Consider the following 25,442-nt stretch of genomic DNA (forward strand, 5'->3'; position numbering starts at 1 on the left):
AATCTTGTTGTCAAATACAGAACCATACATCTTTCAAGATTATAGGCACTGATTAACTTTATTTGGTGAGGGCTGTCCCCATGACATGATATGCTCTTGCTTTTTATTGACATTAATATGTATAAGTATGGCATCTACTGATAATGTTGCTCAGTATATCTTTTTGTGTGAGGTGTGGCATTGCAACAATGGAGGTGAATACTGCTTTTGCACTTGTATGGTCCTCGTGCAGTTTGATGTGAACAATCTGGATATGGGGAGCATTAAAATCAAACCATGACTCTTCCAAGGTTAGACTATCGATTAGTTTTTGGTGCTGTGCACAGGCTGTTATTGATGAGCATGGTGTTGTTGAGTTAAAAATGAGGCAGGGTTCCATCAGTTCTTTGCTGTTGTTGTATGTTGAGTATCAGTCTTCATTGCTGTGTGTGAAAGGGATTCATTTAGACACTAATGACTGCAATTTGCAGCAGAGACTCTACGCATGACAGATGTCAAATGTGCGCAATCATGTGACAGGTGGAGGAACTCAACAATTAAATGAAGGTTTATGGTAATTCCAAGGGGGGTTATTTTTACCTGTACTGAATTTACTTACCCTTCAGTAACCAGATTACCTTTTCTGCTGTAACACAATTTCCTAAAAATCAAAGAATCCTGGTTTCTCTAATTGAGCTACAGAAACTTTATTTTGGTCTGGAAATGTTTTGTGGAGCCTGGTGTAACCTGGTTTATGCATTTTCCTGATAAAGACTTCAGACTGTGAAAGCATCACTGTGACAGCAGAGCAGCAGGATAAGAAAGACAGATTGCACATAGCGTTTCAACTAAAACTGAAACATTCAAAAAGCAGCCAATATGTGTTTTCTACCTCTTCAAATGTGACCATGTAAAAATGTAGATACAGTCATGCTTTGTGAAAAAGCTGTGCATTCTCACTACAGAGCCTGTCCTTAGTTTAAAAAAAAAAAAAAAAAAAAGTATACTTCCAAAAAAAGAAAAAAAAAGAAAAAAGTTGACCACATTTAATTTAGATAAATCATTTTGACAGCTGTGATAGCAGAAACTGGTGTCAGTTTTAGTCTTAACTCCTCACTAGAGGTCACAGATTTATATCCAACACTAGCATTTATTTTTTCTGATGCCAAACATTCTATGTCACTATCAAAATGCATTTTATAAGGTGAGATGAAATGAGTATGGCTAATGAAGTCCCATATCTGTGGGGGTAATATGTGCAGGCTTCATTCTCACGTCCAATGTAAAACTTTTCACGTTGCATATAGCAGATGTGTCAACATTTTATTATTTATAAAAGCTGCTTTGTCCAGGATGCTCCAAGCAGTGTGATTTTACATTGATTATGTTTTTCCCTTGTGACCCATCAGATCACGCTCTCTGTGATCTAGGATGTCTAGATTTACAAATGAGCTCCAGAGATACCTGAGGACATGCACTATTGTAGGATCACAGTGAATTACACAAGGTTCTTAAAATGTACTAAATTGTCTCTCCTCTCGTCTTCCACTTTTTGTTTCTCACTTCAGGCTGTGGAAACCAACCTGGCATCCAAGGACAGTCACTGGGTCTATGCCAATGAGGTGAGGCCAAACACAAGCACAAACACAAACAGACTAAAGCACTTTGCACCTGAGTGAATTTAGACCTCATTGTCAGTTTTCCTCTGTCAACACAGAGGCTCATATGCTGCCAAGGCACGGACAGACACATGAAAACCTATAAGGCTGTCGGTCTGTACACTTTCATATCAATTAGATTAGCAGCACATTATTTGTTTTTATTTTATCTTTGCTGCCTAGGGGACTCATCCTTTATTTAATGTTGTATAATTTCCCTGCATTTAAGTGTTGATGTTAGTGTCCCCCCCCCCTATACAAATGCTCTGCGTGTCTGACATTGACCTAAATGGACTTCTAAAGTGGCTGTAACAGCACAAAATTCAGGTGCACTTTGTGAATACAGAACAGTGGACTCTGTCTTTAGCTTTAGTGCCTGAGTGCTGCATTTCCATTGATTCAAAATGATTTGGAGATAAGGAGGAGTCATAGGATTGGCCCAATGGTAAAAGCAGTTGATGAAAGACATTAGATAAAAGGTTGCTCCCAGCTGATTTCCTTCGAATATTAACATTGCTGTGCCCAATAGGAGCTCTCTCTCTAACACACACATACATCAATGTCCATGCATTTTAATGGAATATCACCTCCTCACTTATAAGAACATCTGAATCTGTGCTCAACATCCAAAACATGACACATATTGATCCATAGTCCACAGAGCATGATTAATGTGTGTATGTTCCTCAGATAGCCATGTTGTTAAAGGCAACACCCACAGAAATAAGAAATAAGAAGATGCTGTAGCACCAGGGAAAAAGCTGAATTTCCTACTGTGTGGCAAATTAACTCTTGATACAGAAGTTGCAAACACATATGGGCCACAATACACGTTAAACTTTAACCAACAAATATTAAATAATTGTCATTTATACTGTAGTTAGGAATTCACTGTGCAACATTTCAGTATATTTCAGTAGCTTATTGATTTACAAAAGTTAATGAGGCTCAATGTGTTGAAAACCTGCTGCTATCTGGCAGCCTAAATTACCTCATTTTAGACCATAATGACTTTTTATAAAATAACGGCCTTGTGTTTTTGAATCCATTTTCACAATTCAGTTCAGCATACACATGACTGAAGTATTGATTTACCAGAGCTAACGAGACCTTGGGTTCTTTGAAACTTTTTCTGTGTCTGGCAGCATAAGTCTTATTATTTCATTGATATGTCTCCAAAAAGGCATTTGTAGTCTGAGACAATGTGATAAGATAGAGACTGAGAGCTTCTCAATTTGAAGTAGTATCAGATACAAACTCATGCATGTTACCACAGAACTCCAGCGAGACATCATCTTTAATTGCATCAGACTCAGAACAGGAAGTACAAACTAATGTCATGTTAATTTCTATGGCACTCCTTTAATTGTGCATGTGATGTGGCTTACTGTAGAGTTATCTTTTTGTGGTACACATTTAAAGGGAAAGTATGATTGTTTGTATCTGAACTATGAAATATATCCCCATTCTCTTCTCTCTATACCTCTGTATAGGGTCTGTTTACCCTCTCTCTCTCTCTCGCTCTCTCTCTCTCTCTCTCTCTCTCTCTCTGGGTCTGAGGAGATTTCCTCTCACATGGTAATCTTTGTTTATCCTTTTTTTCCTCCCTCTCTCTCTATCTCAGCCGTTCATTTCATCACCCAAGATAAACTGCCCATGAAACACCTTGAAATGAGAATAACACAGACATGTTGAAAAGGCTAACAAGAAAATTCAATTACTACTCATACCGACCTGTTTTTCTCACAGATATTGGTCTCCAGGGTTTTTTCTCATGTACAGAAGAAAATAGCATGAAACTTCAGAGCATGTGACTCGTCCACCATCTTCTTAAACCCTCTTTTTTCCTCATAGAGCACAACAAAAGTCACCATGAAAATTAAATCTAGGCATGTATCCCACTGCAAATGATTATATTCTTTCTTATCTCTAAAGGGAAAGTAGATTTAAAGGAAGGTGCAAAGCTACTTTGTTTCCATTAGCCGGTGATTTGATTTCTGAGACACTCCTAACATGGCTGATAGCACAGAGAGTCTGCACAAGTTGTTTTTTTTTTCACAGTGATTATCAGAATGAGATTCGTGGATGTGTAGATTTGTAGTATCCCTGCGGGGCAGTTGCTCTTATTCAGCTGCCTGGTCATGACTGAGTTGTGACATTGATTTTAACCATGTGATCTTGAGGCTCAGTGTCTTCAGCCCACCCCATAAGCTCCCCAGGCATCTGCCAGCCCTCCACACCCCTCACAGTGAAAGCGAGGTCTCACATTTCATTCAAGTCTCACAACAAGTGGTTATGGTAATCTTCCACCAGTAGCAACATGTGGCTCAATGAATGTAGTTTTCAAGCTGGAGATGTGATAAGAGTACAGAGTGAGATGGATGATGATGATGATGAGAGAGTATGATCACAAGTCGAAAAACAATAAGGTATTACCGACTCACAGGTAGACGAGATGGACTGAAACAGATGCTGTGTCCTGGAAACTCTTTTTATTCAGGGCTGTCGTAAGCATTACACTTACTTCATGCAGTAACTTGAAGATTTCAATGGGGGACTCACAAGAGATGGATTAAAAAGTCCTTTAGTCACTAGTATTGGTCAAAAACCAAAAATACAAAAATTTCCCCATAATGCTTTTTCTATTAGATCTTTCCTGAGGGGTATATGCCCATGTTTTTCATGAAACACCCCAATTCGTAATGCAGGATTTGTTATAAATGTATGAATCCAAGCCAAAGAGGAAATTGATAAAGTGATGTCACTTAACAAAACTCCCTCCACAGCCACAGATGACAAAAAGCACAGGCAACAACTTTATACTTAAACTTTTATTACTATGCACACACAGATGAATTGACAGGGAAAATATGCAACAGGTGAATAAACCGATATCCAGCCTCTACTTGAATGCAGCTGGTAAAGCGAATTCAGCGAATTCAGAATCACGTTCGGATAGAGAAGCCATCTATATAGAGGCGTTAGGGGCTTTAGGAGGGAAGTGTCTGGGTGTGCCTGTGAATGCACATGTGTTCAGGCACTTATGACAGTTCTTTCTTTGATTATGTCCGTCAAACAGTGGTATGGAACTGGTTTGTAGTCTCTGGAGTCCTACAGGTTAAGCAACGGTCAGGGCATGTGGCTGTCCAGTGACATTAGCAGTCATTTCATAATCTGATCTTAACATCTGCTTTCTTCAAGAAGCTTTGATCTGTCTTTCAGTGTAAACACCAGTGCAGGTTCGGTGTTCTGGTCAGAGCAGCAAATGTATAATAACTAATAACTAATTTTCTGCTGTGAGAACAGAACTGAGCCAAAGTCTTGGGGTGAATATTTAGGAGTTGCCTGGATGCATCCCACCTCAGATGTGTTTTACTTGTGTTCTGCTCACAGATTTCCTACATTGGTTTGAGACTGACATGAATGCATTTTTAAACCAAAGCAGTGGGTTTGAGTGGCACACAGTTTGGGCCCTAAGGGTATGAAACTTATTCAACACACAAATGACCAAAATAATCTTCAGGAAAGCAGAGAAAAACTTTGAAATAGGAGTGTAAGAAGTACGGCAGGACTTGATGTGAGCAGAAGGGCGCTGGAATGACAGGCAGGCGTGCGTCTTCCAAAACAACCCACAAAACCAGGGTGCTGCACCTGCTAGCACACAGAAGGTTGTCTGCATCTGACACTGTCTAGTGGACTGAGATGGATTGCACATCCAGAGAGGATTTGTTGTTGTTTTTTTCCCCTTCGAAGATGGGACGGTGACACCTCAGAATGTTTGATGGATTAGTCTGTGCAGGCTGTGCCTGCTGTGACAGACAGAGTTGAGGAGGACAGTCATGATATGACTGATGTCTTGGGTAACTGCCCAACAGACAACTGAGATGGAAACCCTTTTCTACTGATGCAATCTCCACCACAGCAGACTGTGGGACGGGAAGGTGGATTACTGAAGAGGCCACTTACGAGATAGACATTTTTCAATTAGCTTATTGCTCATTCAGAGTAGCGTATAGCATTGCATTTATCAAAACATTGGATTTGCTGTTATGGTCCTGTCCTTTGTACCATTAACCACAATGAGTATCCATCCAGAAACCCAATTCAGATGTCAAAAAATGATGTACTAACCCACAAATGGTGACCACAGGAGACATCCATCGTCATGGTCATAAATCTAAAGGAGTCCAGACAGACGACTCCCTTCACCAACCACCTTATCTTAATGTTACAGCAGGTACAGTTACAGTCATTGAGGTTATTAAGTGGACACAAACACCATGTTTCATTAAATAGATCCTCTGCACCTCCAGGCTGAAATTTAAGTTCAATCATAGCAATAAAACCCTCAACAACTAAACATGTATGCACTGTACTTACAGTTAGGCCTGTCCCTGCATTTCTTGTTAAGTTCTAAATTGGTCTCATAAACAATAAGCTGTGTAATGGGATGGCTTACACAGGTGCGCTGTACTTCTAAATGAATGCAAACACTTTTCTTAGCCAGTCTAATCTTAAGTGATTACAGTTATAAGTTGATCTCCTTATGGTTCAAGTCCCTTTTTTCTGCTGGATTGGTGAATTTCTGCCTGAAAACAAACCCACATTGGTTGGACTGGTGCAGCTGAGGTGATGTTGATTCAGATCATGTGGTGTGGTGCAATTTGGCATGAAATTACATTGAATTTCTGGCTGCTTAGACCACAAATGGTCCTTCCTTTGTTTCAGTTTCATTTAAAGCCCTTGCTTTCTATGCAGTCATGAACTGTAAGCGACCAGACTGTTACTTTTCTTATCCTTATTTTAAGTTGTGGAGTTATTATGTGTATGAAAACATACATGGATATGATAATATGAAGGGAGCATTGACTGCATGCTACTGTAGTTGTTCACTAGCCTCCTAACTTCCACAGCTGCTCACAAAAAACTGGTCATAGCCACGGGTACATGACCCATGTGTTGCACAAGTGATTGTATCTTCAACCTGTTTCTAGAAATTCAGACTCCACATACTTATGGTGTGCCAGAGTGATGCATCCACCATTGTATGTTTAATACAAAAATAACTACTTTGATCTCCTAACCACAAAAACAGCTGTCATGAGTTTAATCAGTTCTTACTGGCAGTATTTCAGAGCATTATTAATACAGCCCAATAAAACCCCAGTTTAATAATAATTAGCATAATTAGCGCCAAAACAGTGACTAAGAGGTGACTGTTAATACAAGCCTGCTAGTAAACAGTAACTTGAAGCAACAAGAACTGTTATACACAGTGCTTTCCCTCCACTGTTTATTGACCATTTTCATTTAAATATGCAACCTTAGTTTGATTTAAGACGTGCATAGTGTTGTTTTACTACTACAGTTATTGATATGTAAATTTGAATGCAAGACAAGACAATTTCAATATATGTGCTAAATGTGCTAAATACTAACATCAAAATGGGTGATGTTGTCTATATTTTTAATAGACAATATACCAGCGGTGTCTGTCAGTGCAATTTATGGTTTTTCATATGAATGATGTATTATATTTGTCCTCACTGTGAAAAACAAGTAAATATATCATCCCTCTCTCTACTCTCTTCATCATATGCAGATTCTGGCTGCAGCACTTAATGATCAATTTTCAACACAACAGAACTGCCTGAATAGAACATTGCAGTGATTTAACTGCGAAACCCTTCAGTTATGCATAATTTCTCGAAGAGTTATCAAGTCTATTGTGTGATGTAGAGGAGGGAAATCTCTATTGAATATTAGGGTTGATGTAAGGAAAAGTACACCTCAGATAATATCGCTCAGTCTTATGAATCAGAAAAGGCTTGTGCCCTGTGTTATTTAAGGTTTCTTTTTTTTGGATTATGAAAGGACAACAGGACACCAGTTATTTGGTTCTGTCACTAGATAACTGGATGAATAAAGTAATAAAGAAATCTCATGGTTATTTTCTGCATAACTAATTAAATTTCTCTCAACAATGCACTGAAAGCGCATTAAAAAAGACATGTATACAGCATGTTTATAGGCAAGAACATCTCAAATTAATGTCATACGCACAGTGCTCTGTTCTTCCTCCCTGACTCGCATTACTTCTCAATTTAGTTGCCTGCAGCTTCAAAAACCTTACTTCTAATTAAATCGCTGTCATGATTACGGGTAATTTTTTTATTTATTTCTAGTGAAAGATTAATAACATTGACTGAGCAGCACAAAGAGGATAATTTAGCCTATCTGTCAGCTGAACTTGATTTGATTAATGTATTTTGGTCATCGGCTGTCATTGAAACATGGCCGTGCCTTACTCACTTTTTCATAAATTTGAGTGGAGCTCATCAGCTGAACTGAATGTGTTATAATTGTTGATTCTAAAAGCAGTTTATGATGATATATACTTGTGTCATTAATATTATTGTGATGTGACTTAAAGCTATCATGCACAGTGCACCATTTAGACTGATTTTGTTTCTCTTGTGATTCTAGTGCTTTAAAAATCCACAGGATAAACATTGTAGTCACAGGCCTGGATGTATCTGCTCTTTATCTTTATGTACTAATGGTACACATTAATGATAATTTTTGCGTGTCTATTCTACAAGTGAAATATATCATAGTGGCGTCCAAATTGTGATTTAATGGTCTGTACCTTCTCCTGAGACAGAACTTAAAAGGAACGCATTTCATCAGCCATGTGCCATTGGTCAGTGGCACTGCTGGGTCAGGTTATGACACAAGTGTCACCCATGATGGTGACAGAACACTTGGACTGGGTGGCACTGGAAGTTATTAGCTTGGACGTGAGGGTTCGGCTCAGTGAACCGTGCAGCATAATTCATCTGATTAATGTGTCATGGCAACTCATAAATATTCATACTTTCCACCCGACCGAACTGTGAAGAGTCCAAAAAAGAGTCATAGGATAAAAGCAGATGAGCTAGGATCACCTGAGGAGTGTTTTTCTCATGCTGTGCATATGCATGTTTTGCACTGAAAATAAAAATGTGTATATGACATGAGATATGTAGAAGAGAAAAAGGTTTGAACAAACATTGTGAATAAAAGATTGACTGTTAACTGAAAAAGGTAAACATACAAAGAGAGACTAAGTAAGAATGATTGCAAGATAATAAGAGATTTAAATCCACATTATGATGAATGAAGGAAGGCAGTGTGCACAGAAGCCAGGAGATATTAACACTGAGGACAGAGACCAGCAGTGACAACAGAGAGGTCGATGCAAACGTGAAAGATCAGAATGTCTGATTAGAAAAACAGATAGAGAGCATGGATTCAGCTATGTGAGGGGAAGGATTATATCAACCCAGTGCTGCTTAAGTTCTGACCTGACAGTAACCTCACAGCTTTATTGTCAGATAGTATATGAACCCAGTGTTTCCCGAGAGACTCACTGTCTGCCTCCGCATTGACCATCATCCTGCTCTGGAGACCGGCAGGCAGCTCACTGTCTCATGAATATTGATCCAACCCTTCACAGGGTAGGTCTCCACTGACCATCCGTGATGCATCGCCCCACTCAAGAGGGCTAAGGGTCACCTGCACTATTATTGTGAAGGATATATTTGAAATGTTTGTTGATTTGTCTAATGTGAATAATATAATAAGCACGTTTCCTAGAATATAAGTTCCAGCTTAAAATTCAACACATAATTTAACAATTTATTAAATGTTTTTCGTGTCTTTATTCAGTTGATTCAAGTCATTAGATAATATGATGTGTAAAATAAACTTTGATGATCACTGTTGATGTGCGCTGGGTTTATGTCCAACAAAAAGCAACAAAAAGATTCAGAAAATGAAGTTGAGCATGCAAGTTTCTTTTTCAACCTTTGCCTCTATTGCTTGTCCCCATTGTACTTGTGGAAATTCTCCCCACTTTACCTCATCGTCTCTTGGAGCTGATTGCTTCCCAGCGCCTCAATGTGTCATCTGATATTTTAATTGCTAAAGAGTCAGGTAGAGGCAGCGCAAAGCCCTCAGAGGTTTTGCTTCTTATCCAAATTTCCACTCAGAAAACTGCCTTTCAAAAACTGTTTATGTGATGATTCTTCACGACAAAAAAACCCCAGTCTGATTTTTAAAAAGTGCCGCTACTCTTTACACTTAGAATAAAGGCAAAGACTTGTCAAACTAAACTCGTCATGTCATCTTCATCTTTAGGAGGTGAGTGATGCGGACATCGTGGAGCTGGTTTACAGCTCTCTGGGGCGGATGACCATCATTCGTCAGATCTTCCCATTATGGAGGGACACCAACGTTCGCTGCATGAGGAACAATCATCGCATCTCCTCCCTGCTCTGTGACCCACAGGAAGGCTATCTGCAGTCCCTGGAGGTAAATAACTGCTGAAAGATTTACTGACTGGCAGCTCCTGAACTATTATCACCCAGATCTTATTGGTCCATCATGGCTGCACAATCGTTTCATTTCATTTTAGAATTATTTTTAATGGCCCGAATAAAAATATGCGCCAAAATACGCATGGTGATTGGCAAGCTTGGGATATGTGTGCTAGATATTTTTAATTCAAGTTAAAAAAAGCACAACCTTTAATCCATCTGGATTCAGTGATTCATATTCACACTTTGAAGTGATACTCCACCACCACCACCTCCACCAAACGCTCACCTGCTTTATGCTTGAAAGTGGCTGTAAAAGTTATGTTGTTTCCTCATTGAAGTGTTGTTGTAGTCTGTTTGAAGGCGACAATGTTTCAGGAAACAGGAAAAAGTATAAAAACGTTGAAAGAAAACCGAAATAAGCTTCAGTGGAGAACCCAAGCTTTAAGGATGGTAAATGCACAACATGGAGGCTGTATGATCGATGAGGATGTATTGAGTATTTGACTCGTGGCAGGGCTGTGTTTTTCTGTCTTGTTTTCTATCCCTTTGCAGCAGATATTTATGGGACAGCGACTTTGTGTTTTAGGAACAACCAGCATGTTTCATCCACTTCCCCCAGCAGCCAACAGGAGGGACACTCGCTATCAACCAGAGTGACAGAACTATAAAACAAGTATAGTGTGGTCTTTTTACCAGCTGCGACAGCGAGGCTGGTATTGTTTTCACCTTGTGAGTGTGTGCGTGTTTGTGTGTGTGTATGTCATCATGGCAAAATGTGGTCCTGGAGACACCTACTGTGGCAGGAACTACCACAGAGGCAGTTCAGTGTTTCAGCAGGTGTGTGTGTGTGTGTGTGTGTGTGTGTGTGTGGACAGATTTAGTGTGATTAAGATCAAAATGAAGGCAGAGTTTGAAGATGGGTGTGGTCTGACCCATGAGTACTGAGTGCTCATGTAATAATGGAGTAATGACTAGTGAGTACTCATGGGTCGCAGCTAGTGTGATCCCACTGAAAGATGGTTTCCAGGTGTGTCTTGTGTGAAGTACAAGTGCTGAAAGGGGTTGTGGGCATGATTCCTGCTTGATCACACACACAGCATACAGTGTGTATGCAGCCATAGTAAAGTACACTGTAGACAAGCATCTGCCAAGTGCCGCATGAATACAAATATTAACTGATAATGTATGCAACTGAATATAGATTAAACTCCCTAGATAAGGTAATTATGAGGGACATGCACGTTCATGAATATAAATGACTGCAGCTCAGTGTGACTGGGGAATAAATGGCTGAATAGAGGAAAATGTTGTTTTAAAGTAAGTAAAAGCTTGTTTTTATGAAAGTACCAAACTACATAAAACTGTGAATAGATCCAAACTGTAACAAAAACAATATATGTATTAATTAGGTACTGAGAGACCACAAGCTACAGTGGAAAGCACTATATGCTCTAAAACAGATTATACTATCTATGATTTGTATTAAGGATTTGTCAACCAGAAACCCAGCCAAAGGTAAATTTACTATGACAATGAGGGTCAATAAAGAAGATATGCCCTTCTGCACCATCACACCTTATCTGTCTAACACAATGTCATTCCCCGTTTTGGGTCTTTGTTGTAACCTCACTCACGTTATTACTTTCTATTGAGAGTTAAGAGCGCCTCCGTATACCTCTTAGACTTTTGCCTAATCCATCTGGAGTGAAATGGCTGCACTCTCTGTAGCTCTATTGAAATGTTCATTTCTTTTTATCCATACTCCGGACAGATGGCAGAACCATGTGGTGTGTGCACCCACAGTTCTCAATAATTCACATGAAAGAGGGTTAAATATCGGGTAATGGCAGTTAAAGCATTCATCAGAATAGTTAAACACTGAGGAGATCTCACAGCTTTCCTCTACTAATCCCTCTCTCAACCCTTCAGCTGTGGTGTGACCCCAGAAATCGCCTCAACATAGCTTCTGAGTGAGTGACCTCGAGGCAAGCGAACTGTGTGTGTCTTACCACTGAGAGGCTTGGATTGAAGTCCAAACGTGTCATGAACTGAACGCCTGGAGTGGCAGCTAGTATTGCTTCCATGCATCTTCTGCTGTGGGAGGATTTGATTTGACTTGACCTAGAAGACCTATCAAATCCACTGTCACAGGAGGCAGTGGACATGATTCCTGACAGGGTGCACTGCAGTTGTAGTGACAGTTGAGCTGATGGCAGCTTTGAAGTTCATTAGAAGGACAATAATTTAACTATACATACATATATATATATATATATATATATATATATATATATATATATATATATATATATATATTCCTCTCTCTTGATTTTAGCTCACACCATGGTACTGTCAGTGCTGTATCATCATCTCACATGTTATCAGTGCACTGCCATAATTGTTTAGTGCATCAATCCCAGTTTTCTTGAAGTGTAAACACATAGACAATCAATTGCTTGGACAATGTCCATGTGTCTTTTTTCAGTGTTACTGTAATGAAAAAAAAAAGGCTTTTGATCTTGCCACCAAAAGGCAGCTGTGACAGTGTCAGACAAAAGGACAAACTGCTTACCACTTGTCTCCATGCTCTCCACCCTCTCTCTCCAAGTAAGGAAACAAGCCTTTATTCCCTACAGAGATTTTTTTTTTCACCATCACAGGTTGAGACCAGACTGAAAGACAACTGCTTTTGTGTCACGGCTTCATTCATACAGGTTCACCATGGAGCAGTGGGATATGTTTGTTTTCTTTGTTGTATCCAACAATTGATTCTACATAGTGGTCTTCAGTACACAGCACAAACTACCAACAAAATCCAAGAATGCATTTATTAAAATTTGTTGCTTTTTTTCCCCCAACAGGTGTCCAACCTCTACCTGTATGACAGTGTTTTGATGCTGGCCAACGCCTTCTACAGGAAACTGGAGGACAGGAAGTGGCACAGTATGGCCAGTCTCAACTGCATGAGGAAGTCCACCAAGCCATGGAATGGAGGATGGTCCATGCTGGACACCATCCAAAAGGTACTTGAAGTTATCTTTTTTTCTTGCTTAGCAAAGCTGCTATTTTATATTTGGTATTTTGTGAGAAATTATGAATCATAGCTTCCGTAATATTCCATCACTGATGATAATATTAATAGTTTCCTACAAAAAATGCACATGGTTTTATGAGAAGCATAAGTATAAAGGTGATTCATACAGTCAAAGCACTACTTAGGAAAATCAGATTCAAATTCTGTTACTTTTAAAATCCCCTCAAGGAATCAGATTATTAAATGTGATCTCCAGGTTTGGCTCCAGGATGGATTTGTGGCAGGTTCTGGGCTTTTATCTCTTTGTGCTTGTCTAACTCTTATTGAAATTAGGCATCATATACTAGACAGTAGCTTGATTTCATTCATTTCAATATGATAATGGATTTTATCATTGTACACAGTCACGCCGGTTTAATCTCAACTGGGACATATGGTAACAAAGCAGTACACGAAGAAACAACAAAGCAACAAAGATTCTCTCGTCACGTCATGTTGTGTTGGTGCCAATCAAACCAAAACTTAACTCAAACTGATCTGATTCCTGTTACAGTTTATATTATATGACAAAAATGCACCAGAATTTTGAAACATGAAACATTTATGGGGTGATTTGGATAGGGGGTTAATGTCTGCAGGCTTTCTGTTTTCTTTGCTACACCTAAAGATTAGAAACAGAGAGTAAATAGGAGCAGACAGTAAATATCATCTGCTTGTTGCTGATACAGGGACGGATCAGTGGACTCACAGGACTGATGGACTTTCGTGCTGAAGGTTCTAATTCTCATGTTCAGTTTGAGATTCTTGGAACCAGCTACAGTGAGACATTTGGGAAAGATGTGAAACGGGTGAGTCCAGAGTGTCTTATATGCATTTTGTCTGCTTGTCTCTTCAGGACACACCTCATGAGACATTTACATGTTTCAATATTTCAGACCAAATTTTATAGTGTGGCATATAAATGAATACAAATCAACAGGATTATGAATTATGTGCAAATACTTCAGTAATAGTGGCTTTTGCTTTTTCTCCCTTCAGTGTGTCAGAAATAACCATGTAGCTGCTATTTGTTAGTGTAACGTATTCCACAGCAGGGTGCTCCAACTTTCTCATTTCACAAAACAACTGTGCTGTGTCCCAGTAATATCCTGTATGCATTAAACCACAGACCACTCATTTACAGCTTCTGCATAGAACTCAATTTTTTAAGCTTTTTGTTGGTAGATGTACATGCATATACTCGTGTAGGTGTGGAGGGAACAGCAGGTATTGTAAAACCGCTGATGACAATAGCTTTTCTTCCTTCTTAAGACATTTTCTCGATATGATCACTTACTGTGTAGGGAGAGAAAGAAGTGAAATAAAACTCTTTCTCATTACCTCAAGGACCCCCTGCAAACTTCTTAAGTTTAGATACTCAATTCCAGTCCTTGAGAACTGGCGTCCTGCAGATTTTTGTTCCTTTAATAATAGTAGATTTCCCATACCTGTTGTCAGGTAGATACGGGACATATCAAGTGTGGGCTCATTTACTACCAGGGAGGAACAAAGACCTGCAGTATACCTGTCCAAGGGGAACAGAATTGAGACCCACCTCAATGAGAAATCCTTGAGGTCCAGTGTAGTGCCTCATAGGAACAAGTCCTGTACACAAGCCTTTGAACTGCCCATTGTTTTTGCTTGTGCTGTTTTTTACATAGACCACCGGTTCTCAGCCTTTATCTTCAGGATCCAAAGCCCTGCTGTCTTTTTTTTCTCTTGGATGTCAGGTGAATGCAATTACCTTGGTGGTGGAATAGAAAATCAGTTGTACTCTGATCCCTGAGGACTGTGGTCACAGGGTTAAACATTTGACAGTGAGGTGTCGGGTATGAGGGTGCCCTCTACTGGAGCTCTTGAATTAACCCAATCTCTCTCCCTGAATCTTCCATTTCACCATATCACCCATCTTGGCTTGTGATGTGTCATCTGACACTGAGTTAGAACAGATCAAATGTGTGCTTCTTACAACTAGCTGTACACACAAACAAGGGGAGTTATCTGTGGTTATGTGCTGCACACAGACATTTTCATGTTTTACTAATAATGAGCAGAGTATCTGAGCTGACCGTCATCGCTTTGCTGAGAAACCTGTCTGATCTCTGAGTGTCGTAGAGCTGAAGTGAGAGATTGAGAGCATTATTTGTTCACTTTTCTCTGAGGCGTAATTTGTTTGTCGCTGTGGATGTCCTGATTCAGTCAGGGACCTCTTGCAGAATGAAGAGAAATTGAGTTTCTTGGCAATCTATGTAGAGCAGGACTGACCAGAAGCAGTAATGAAGATTTAATCACCACTCAGTCTAACTGAAATCATGAAGCCAATTCATCATAATGTGGCCATTAGCATTAACTAGGAGGAGACCCACTACAAACAGTGCCATGTGTTTACACACATACACATTCATGTTCACCAGAGTCACACACTATTCAAAGCATGGTACACATAAACAGTGGAGCTGCAAAGTGCATTCACACACAAACATGTATTATACACACTGTTTTGGACATAAGACATTAAGAGCATGCATCCAGGCAAACAGAGAACTGAGGCCAGGGAGCACACTAACATGTGGGCGCTTGTATCTCAGAATCATTACAGGCAAAAGGGGACAGCAAGGCCAGAGAATGGGATGCCAAATGCATTCAGTGTTGTTGTTCATTACCTGGCATGTCTATCTGTGTGTCTGCCCACTACTTGGCAGAACCATTTACCGAGGAAAACGCATAAACTGATGTGTTTCCCTATAATATATATATATAAAATATGTATTTATGTAGGTATTCTGCATGGTCCTTGCTCTGTGTTGTGTAAAACCAGTGTGTGCTATCAAAAAATGCCACACCATTACATGGTTTCCTCTACAATGTACTGTAATGTCATGTTCCTGTGTTGTTGTTTTTTTTGAGTGGAGTTGAACTGGGATTGCATGTCCTGCTCCACCCCCGACCCACATCCACCCCTTTAGAGGATCCTCATTTTGTCCCTTTCTCCCTTCTTTTATCTTGTCCTCCATCTCATCACCCGTCCACCACATCCTCCTCTCTCTGCTCACTTCTTCTCTTCCCTAACCGTTTCTCCTCATTTTTCAGCCCTGGTTTCCTCCCTCTCCATCGTTTATCTGCATTCGGTCCATTTTCTCCCCAGCCTGATGGCTCTTAGATGAGGCGTCTTTCTGGTTAGAAACTGTAATGAAGACTGAAATACTATTTCCTGGATGGCTACTGTGAGTTTTCTCCACCAGCCAGCGATGCTGCAGAGTGATCGATGCTGTTGTTGTTGTTGTTTTGGTTTCCCAGTTTGCTCTTATTGATGTGTCAGTTCGTCTCTAAGCAGATATTGCTAATGACTTCCAGCTTACGCAAAGCTCTTCATAGAGAAAAGTCCATTCATTTGAATGCAATTGTTCCTCCTTGCATTTGCTCTTGCACACATCCTGCAGTAGTTATCTCTAAACATGTCCAGAGTAAAAGCGTTGGCGTTATTGTATTATTCAAAATCATCAAATTGTAGTATTTTATAGCAAAAAAATTGTTACCTTTATACTGTATGCCTGCCTGTTTTTGTGAATAGGCTCTGAAAGGGCAGCTCCAAATTCTCCTCATTCAGTTTTCTGGTCACAAAGTGCATCAAAATACATTTTTCATAAAAGTATAATATACAGCATACACTACCACTCACATGGCATAGATGGCATTTCTAAACAGCCTTACCTGTGCTAGAAATAATACATGGCATGGCTGCCTGAGGCATGTGACTGTGCCATTAGCCTCAGAAATAGAGGAAGTGAAAGACAGCCTCAGATTTTAAACTGAAAGGATTTTTTTTTTTTTTTTTTTTTTTTTTACTGTTGTGGTGACTCAGTCAGCTACCATGCCCTGTCAGTACAATGTTTTAAATTTAAGTCTGGGATTTTTGTTCTCATTACATGCATCTTTCCATTTCCTCCCAGGCAGTCAAAAGGACTGTGTCATCAGCAGCCTAAATCCGGGAGATTTAGAGAACAACCTTGCTAGGTTGAAAGAGTAGCACTTCAGAATCAGAACAAGCACATCCATCCAATTCTAGTTTCCAACATTGGCCCAAAGCTTTCCCAAGTGCTGCTAACTGGAGCCAAGGCTTATCCTAAATCAGACCAGAAGTCCATACCCTCCAAAGCCTAGCCAAATCTGACACTCGCATTTTGCTGTTTGGTGCCAGAACAGAACCTAGTGTGCTGACACTTTGTTCTGTTCACTTAGTCACAATCAGCCTGACTCTTGTCACTGGCATCGGGTGTTAGAACTGAGTTTTTTCTTTACTGGCCATCGCAACCTTTTCAATCTCTGATAGCTGATGTGTTCATCAGTGCGGTGCTCCATGTGTCACATTGCATGTTTTGTCTACAAAACCGCAGTGGTTGATAGTCCATATATTCATCCTATTCCTAAACCCTATTTCTCACTGGCTCACAAAGTGGAAATGGCTCTAAAGGGCTCTTCTCTCTTGCCAACAATAGATCTGCAGCAGGTTGATAGGGCTGTTGATCTAATGATTAATTTGCCAGGCACTGAGAGGTCTAGCTATTAGAAACTCACTTTTTGGCCCCTACAGTGTTTTAAAACCTTCCCTACCTGTTTGGATTTTCACCCACAGGAAGATAAATAACAGCACTACAGGCCAGAAGCGTGCATTTCACAACAAAAAGAGAAAACAAGAGAGCAATGTTATTATTACTGTATTTTACAAATTTACACCATTATATGATATTTATACATTTTCACCAATTATTTAGCTGGATCTGCCCTGTCATTAGATAATTACCCAACTCTGAAGTGATAATTAGATTTTTATATTTAGTTGTACCACAATACACGGTAGCGGAGCCAGACACCTGTTTTACTGAAATTCCTCGGTCGACAATCAACATCAATAAAATTAACAAATTACTTAAAGCGTCTTTAACCATATCCAATTTAGCAGCGTAGAACACAATTGGGCTGGTCGAGTGATTTTGCCATATATAGCTAAATCTCAGCAACATTATAATTTTGTAACGTGGTAATACTGTAACATGTAGAACTGTAAATGTGTGCAAATTGCCTTTTCTCACAAGACTGCTTGAAAAGGAAAGAATTAACTGGCAGTACCCACTTTGGGTTGTTTCCTCTTTCACACTGGCAGAAGGAAATCCTCTTGAGAATCCCAAATAATTGGATGAAAAGTGGCTAACATTTCTTCATATCCCTTAATTTGTTCTCTCTCATGTGCTCCAATCCATCAAAAACGCAATACTATACAAATGTTACCAACCTTATAGCCTCTGAGTCCATTTAAATGCACAACATCACAGACAGTACCTGCTCTTTGTTGCTCTCACTTCACAAGATGAAGTAAAAAATCATTTTCAATTCATAAGTGGGCACGATGAGTTGAAAACAGAATCATTAATTCCTTTTTTTTTTATGAGAACTTCACACTTTCATATGTAAATTTTTAGTCTGTGCAACCATATTTCTGAAGCCTACATTGTATGCAATGAGCCACAGGATCTTTTTGCGTCTCTCTCATCACTCGCATGCAGTCTTTTCGAAGCAACACAACACTTTACTCTGAAACAGAGTTAGGATAGAGGATAACTCTGCCTGCTTGTATACTGCTCTGATCCAACCATAATGTGCCGAGGCTTGTCTTCAATCTACCACATTGTCTTTAAAACTATACATAGATAACAGGTACAATAAATACATGTGAGAATGAAGGAAAACAGGAAAACTGGGAGCATTGTGAACTTTCATTTTCCTGCTATTTCACTTTTTCTGTGGGTGATTTCAGTTCAACAGAAGAATGAACTCACCTTTATCTCATTTCTTTTTCTTGTGTTTCCCTTTTGCTCATTTCTTTTCCCCCTCATCTAAATGTTTCAGGTTTTTATTCTTTTTCTCAGTCTAACATAGTGGTTTAAAGTCAGTCCTGCCTCTTGTTGCTTAACATAGGGTAGAGTGATAGGCTGGTGCATGTCTGCCCATCTCATCTCTAGTGTATCAGGGCAGATAAGATGGCTCCTGTCCGAACTAATTTAAATGGCCTTCTTATTTTTCACCATGTCGCTGATGATAAGAGATAACACCATGGGCATAATCCCAGCCTTGAACATATGCAAACACAATATAATCGCGTGGATGTGCATGCAAACATTACATTACATTGAGTAAGAATAACAGTGGAATCCAGGACATATGCAAAGACACACCCGACACAAGACACATGCTGTAAATAAGGCAGAAAGTTACAACACGACATACATATATTCCACATGCTTTCTCAGGCATCCTGTCAGTCCAGTTAGTGTGGCAGACAAAGCAGTGAGGGTCAATAAGAAGCTCAGCAGCATGATGGTCTTGTCAATATGTAAGCACCTGATGGACTGAAATAGGTGAGGAAAAGGAGAAGCAGAATAGCTGCAACTAGCTCAAACTATAGTTCCACATCTATAATGATGCAGTTTAAATGGTTTTATGATTATTTTTTTCAGAGATACTGTAATTGAGACAGTTTTAGTGCTATGAATCCAGAGCTATTTGACTTCCATCCCTTTGTTGTTTTTAACAGTCATTGGCATTTACTCAGCTAAATTACAGATGATTATTTTAAGGTATTACGCATCATAACCATTAGCTAAAGAGCCACCCTGTTATTGTTGTTATTTTTAAACAGGATATTGCAAAATCACATTAGCACAATATTCTCCATTGTACTGGAGATACAGAAGGTAACAACTGGATGTTTTGATCTCACTTACAGTAGGTACACTCTTGGTGGCTGATTGCTATGCATATTTATAGGAAGCCTATCTAAAACTTAAATCCTCAATGAGCTGACACTTCAAAGAAAGAAGCAGGAAAAAAGCTAGAAAAGCCTTTTTTTTTTTAAAGAGATTTGGCGTCAAGAAACAAAAATAAGTTTTTCTTTCATGTATCATAGCATATTTTTATATAATAGATCCTTTCTTGGTATATATATGTATGTATATATATATATATATATATATATATATATATGTATATATATATATATATATATGTATATGTATATATATATATGTATATATATATATATATATATATATATATATATATATATGTATATATATATGTATATGTGTATATATATATATATATATATATATATATATATATATATATATATATATATATATATATGTATATGTATATATGTATATATATATATGTATATATATATATATATGTATATGTATATATATATGTATATGTATATATATATATATATATATATATATATGTATATGTATATATATATATATATATATATATATATATGTATATGTGTGTGTGTATCCTGTTTCACCGTCTTGTCCTTGAAAATCTCAAACTAATTCTCTTATTTGTTAGAAGAAGATGCCTATATAATTTGTTTACATTTTGTAGTAAAGCAATTATTCATCCACAAATGACATTTTCAGAGCCTGTAATCAAAGAGCACAGTGTGTCCAGTCAAGTGTTACTTGTTCATATGCAGGTGGTGTGGCTCTGCTGCATGTATTGTTTGTGACCTTCCCGCTGGTGTCTTGATGTGCAAAGCTCTGTGAAGTAGAAGTGTTCCTCTTAAGTGTTCTTCAGTTTACAGAGCAGAGATTGCTCAGTGTTCTCCAGTGAGGACAGAGCTGCTCATGGAGAAAATAGCTGTGAAGCAGGCAATGCAGATTGACATTTCGCCCCACTCGCATTCAGGCACACACAAAAGCACAGACACGGCCACATACATCTGGATACACAGATGAACAAGTATACAAGATGTTTTTCAATTAGATTGCGCAGTACTCACCTACAGAATTACATTCATTACTCACACATGACTCAAGATTTACTGTCATATCAGCAATCTCATTTTACATATTTCTGAGCAAAGTGCAGTTGGTAAATACATACTGCATGACTCCATATTACATTTACAATGAACAACTGATCTCCATATTGCTGTCATATACACAGTGCTTAGACAAAGACCCTCAGGAGGTACATTTCATGAGTGATATCCTGCATGGGGAGAAAACTGTTTATATACACCCACACCAGCTGGCAGGATATACACATGATTCAGACATATGGAGCAATGCAGTGTACCTCTCAAGACTATATGAGTATTCAGATGATAATAGCTATGCAGTTGGTTTGTGAAGAACAACAGATTTAACTGAAAATGAAATATTCTTCTGAAGTTTTTGTGAGCCTCTTTCATTGCCACACAAGTTTCTATTTGATTCAGAGTTGAAAGGTTGTTTTTCTGCCTTGTGAATCTGTAGTAATTGTTTTCTCCCGATTGTGTAGTCATTTGCAATTTTAAGTTTGCTTTTGCAAATTGTTTCATGGACAGAGATTTATGTTTGTTCATTGTGTGTTTCTCATCAATCTCGATTGTTGCCCAATGGATCATCACAAGAATAAAACAAACAAAAAAAATTACATCAGGACAACACATTTATTTTTTTATATTCTTCTTTTCTGATATTTCCAGAACCAAACTCAACTGCCTATGTCCAATCAAGTAAAAGAGCAAAGGACCATCAATATTTTATGAAGCTAGAGTTCAAAGTTAAGTGCAGGACTTGTAATGAAATCTTGAAGCTTAAAAATATCTCTGCTCCAGTTTTGATCTCTGGAACCTTTTTCTACTTAATATTGAATTGAAGGTCCAGAGCCATCTTCTTGAGGGCCAACAGTCTTTCAGCATTTTGTATAAACCTCTGCTCACCGATGAAAGTTAGTCATATAAGCTGCCTATTAAGATTCAGCAGGTTGTAAATGTGCCAAAATGAGATGTGTGCAGTTCCCCCTGCACTAGTTTGAACTGAGCTGTGGCAGGAGTAACATGCAGTGTGAGAGCTTGGCCAAGGTAACATGTTCACAGATAATTTAACAAAGTTTTCAAAAGAATTTGATAAGCAACTAGTTTAAATTTAGTGAAGTGAATCTAAGATATCAAGCTATCAAAATGTTATTGTGATACATCTTGTTGCTCAGATTACCCCAGTGATCCAAAATGATCAGAAAGAACAAAACAAAACCTTTAAAAGATTTCTGCTTTTCAGTGACATCTCTGTATCTGAATTAGCTTCCTGCCGCAGGGGCACATGTGACAGAGACTGAGGTGTGCTGAGGCCAGAAAGGCCTGTTGTTTGGCCTGGGGCCACCACTCTTGTCCTGTCAGCTCAAATCTCAAAGACCACTCCAAATGATGTGTCAGATCCTTGAGAATCCTTGTCCCGCTATCAGCACTGATTAAGAATTTAACAAACATCAGCTTTGCAACCTGAGACATAACTCAAAATGTTGACAGTGTGGAATGAGAGTTTTAAAGATGAGGGATAGTTTAGATTTGAGGGAAAAACTTAAACTGATGTTTAACGTGTCTGAAATTCAAAGTGTGAGTTGGGGTTTTATTTTGCAATGTTCACTCAGTTAGCATGACGTCTACTAATTCTAATTATTACTAGTTCTAATTATTTAACATTGAACTATTGCTCTTCCATCTCTTCGTCATCATCATTATCATGTTCATCATCCTTATCACCACCAATATCTGTACAATACAACAAGTATAATGTTAATTGCCTACAAAGTGTGTCAGGACATTGCTACATTCAGTGGTGGAGGTTGACTGGAGGGTGCTAATGTCTTACAAATGGCTGATGGTTGTTGTCTTGGTAACCAGCTCAGATGTTAATGTAATGTTGGCCAATCAATGCTAATTATCACTGTCCCTGTTCAGACCAGGTATTAACATGCATTCTAAGTGATCTAATCACAAGTGGTGAGCTGTAAGTACATCTGTTCACACCTGGGTTTAGGATGCGTCTCCACATGCGTCTGCAGTGACCACTTGTGATCGGCTCTCACTTCCCCGCTTCGTATGCAAATAAACAGGTATGCAGTGTTGTTTTCTGACAGACAGGTCCGTTGTCAATGCACCTCTTTGTGTGTGTGAGTGTGAGTGTGTGTGAGAGAGAGAGAGAGAGCGCATTAATAAGTGATTGAGCGAATCAATGTGTTGCGCACAGCTCTACAGTGAAATAAGGTTTTATCCATTTGAAATAGTAAAATATTTTCAGTTTATTATGAAACTGTGACAGGTTTAATTAGACTGTGGCACAGGACGTCAGTAGAGGAAGCGGTCCTTCATTGTGGCCTGGACGCATTTGCGTTTACACTGCTAAAAGAATGTGGCCAAATGTGGTCTGAGTGATCAGATCTCAAATGTGCCCTGAATACTCACAGCTGTCCACTTGTGATCGGATCACTCAGGACGGATGTTAATACCAGGTCTGAACAGGGCCACTGTTTAACTGAGTCACAAACTGGGTGGTATTCTTTAATTCTATTGGCCGTTGGACATTTTAATGAGGTGTTTTGTATCTTTGTCTCTCAGAGACCTGCACAGTTTTCCCCCTTTTCATCTCTTCTTCTCATCTATCTGTTTTTTCTTTCTCCTTATTAGCTGGCATCTTGGGACTCCACTCGTGGCTTGAATGGTAGCCTAAAGGAGAATCGCATAGAGAGCGGTATGCAGGGAGTGACACTCAAGATTGTAACATTACTGGTAAGTTGTGGGAGTACGCTGAATCTATTAGCACTTGACCCGCGTAGGTGGTTATTTGAGTAAGAAAACAAACATCACAACATATTAACATGTGCAGAAAAAATGATCAAATATACTTAAAACACATGGAAATCAACAAACAAAGTCCTTTCTGTAAAAGTGCTGTGTCAGAAACACCTGGTTTTTACATTAACTTAGGTAAATAAAGATGATGTTCACTATTCAAAAACTTACAGTAATAAAGAAAAACTCCTGTGAAGAGCAAATCCTAGGTTCCACTTGGTTCAGTGGGCCATTATTATAGGTGCATGTGGGGCCAACACGAAAAACACAGGATCTGGGGGAACTGGAGCACATACTTTACACTGTTTGGTCATGTTCACTGACATTTTCTCTCTTGTAAAAGGGAATATTAGGTCCTCCTCTCCATCTCTTCCTGTGAATCTAGAGCATCAGAAGGCTGAGTAAAAATAAATCCTCCATTGCAGCAGCTTTTCTTAAACTACCTTCACCAATTCCAGCAGCAGAGTGTCTTCCCTTCCTCCTCTCCATCTCACTCTTCTCCTCCCACTTTCTCTGCTTTTCCTCCTCTTCACACATGGTTTACCTCCACCATATTTATTCACATAAGTTCTCCTCAGCTCTCTCCTGGCAGTGTCACTTAATCAAGTCATTTTGCCCCCTACCCACTTAAGCACCCCCCACTCCTTTTCTGTCTCTCTCTCCCCCTGTCCTCCTTTCCCTCCTCCTTCACCCATTTAATACTGCCCTGACACTTTCAACCCATAAAGAAGAACCATGGTGGGGTGCAATAAATTTAAAATGGCAATTTCCACGTTGATGAACCATAGCAGTTGCCATGGTGCCATGTGTTACAGGTCAACAGTTGCTGAGGAAACTGCTTTATTAAGATGAAGTTTAAGTTAGATCACCTTCGAAGCTCTTCATGAAGGTGTCACCCCAGGTTCTTAAGATGACTGAATGCGTCCTTGCCTCAGTCACCAATCTGGCCCTGAGGAGATTATGGTGCACTTTGATGAATGACATGCCTGTGATTAAATACACACATACTCTTACAATTTTTCCTGACTTTGAGGATAGATCTTGGCCTCAGAGACAAATCCATGCACATTCACATTTGTCAACATTATCATTATGTCAGTGTTGTTTTTAAAACCAGGGTTTGAAATTATAGGGGGGATTTGGGGGGTCTGACCCCCCCCCCCCGATTCAGGCTTGGACCCCCCCCCCCCCCCCCCCCCAAAAAAAAAAGAGGTAAAAACAACAGTTTGGGGGGGTGTTGGAACATTTATATATCCTTCTTACCTGTAATTGTAAATATTACAATATATTTCCCATATTCATGCCTAAAAGAATCTTGCAATATGTTTTCACACAGCCCTGAAGTGGACTACACCATTTCTTAACCATATGTTATTTGAACAACACGTCTACCTGCCTCACTCCATCAGTGGCTCACAGGGGTTAAATTGGGCCTGGGACATTGGAGTTAAGCTCCGTCTCCTTCGATATCATAACATCATATCACACATGTATTTTTTTAACCTCCTAGAAAACCTAATAGTGTATTGTAGCTTATACAATCTCTAATGGCGCGAATAACACAATTAGACACTTGGAAAAATAATTTTGCTCCGTGGTAAGTTTAAGGTCGCTGGCAGTGCACAGAGCAGCACTATGTAAATAAGTAAATTCAGAAAAATAGGACTTATCTTGTGTATTAAAACAGGATT

The 25,442-nt window shown here is 39.1% G+C and overlaps 1 protein-coding gene across 3 annotated transcripts in view; it reads left to right on the forward strand.

The window, feature by feature from the left end:
• The window catches only part of LOC139622712 (glutamate receptor ionotropic, delta-1-like), a 222,398-nt gene that overhangs the window by 177,349 nt on the left and 19,607 nt on the right, over positions 1–25,442 (forward strand). For all 3 annotated transcript variants that reach the window (XM_071480238.1, XM_071480237.1, XM_071480239.1), the window contains 5 exons: positions 1,548–1,601; positions 9,819–9,992; positions 12,862–13,023; positions 13,763–13,882; positions 23,587–23,688. In XM_071480238.1, the coding sequence (XP_071336339.1) occupies positions 1,548–1,601; positions 9,819–9,992; positions 12,862–13,023; positions 13,763–13,882; positions 23,587–23,688 (612 nt within the window). The remainder of the gene's footprint in view (positions 1–1,547; positions 1,602–9,818; positions 9,993–12,861; positions 13,024–13,762; positions 13,883–23,586; positions 23,689–25,442) is intronic.

Source organism: Trachinotus anak, unplaced genomic scaffold (genome assembly GCF_046630095.1).
Source record: "Trachinotus anak isolate AG129_WGS33_773 ecotype Australia unplaced genomic scaffold, CSIRO_AGI_Tana_v1 ptg000007l, whole genome shotgun sequence".
Taxonomy (NCBI): Eukaryota; Metazoa; Chordata; class Actinopteri; order Carangiformes; family Carangidae; genus Trachinotus; species Trachinotus anak.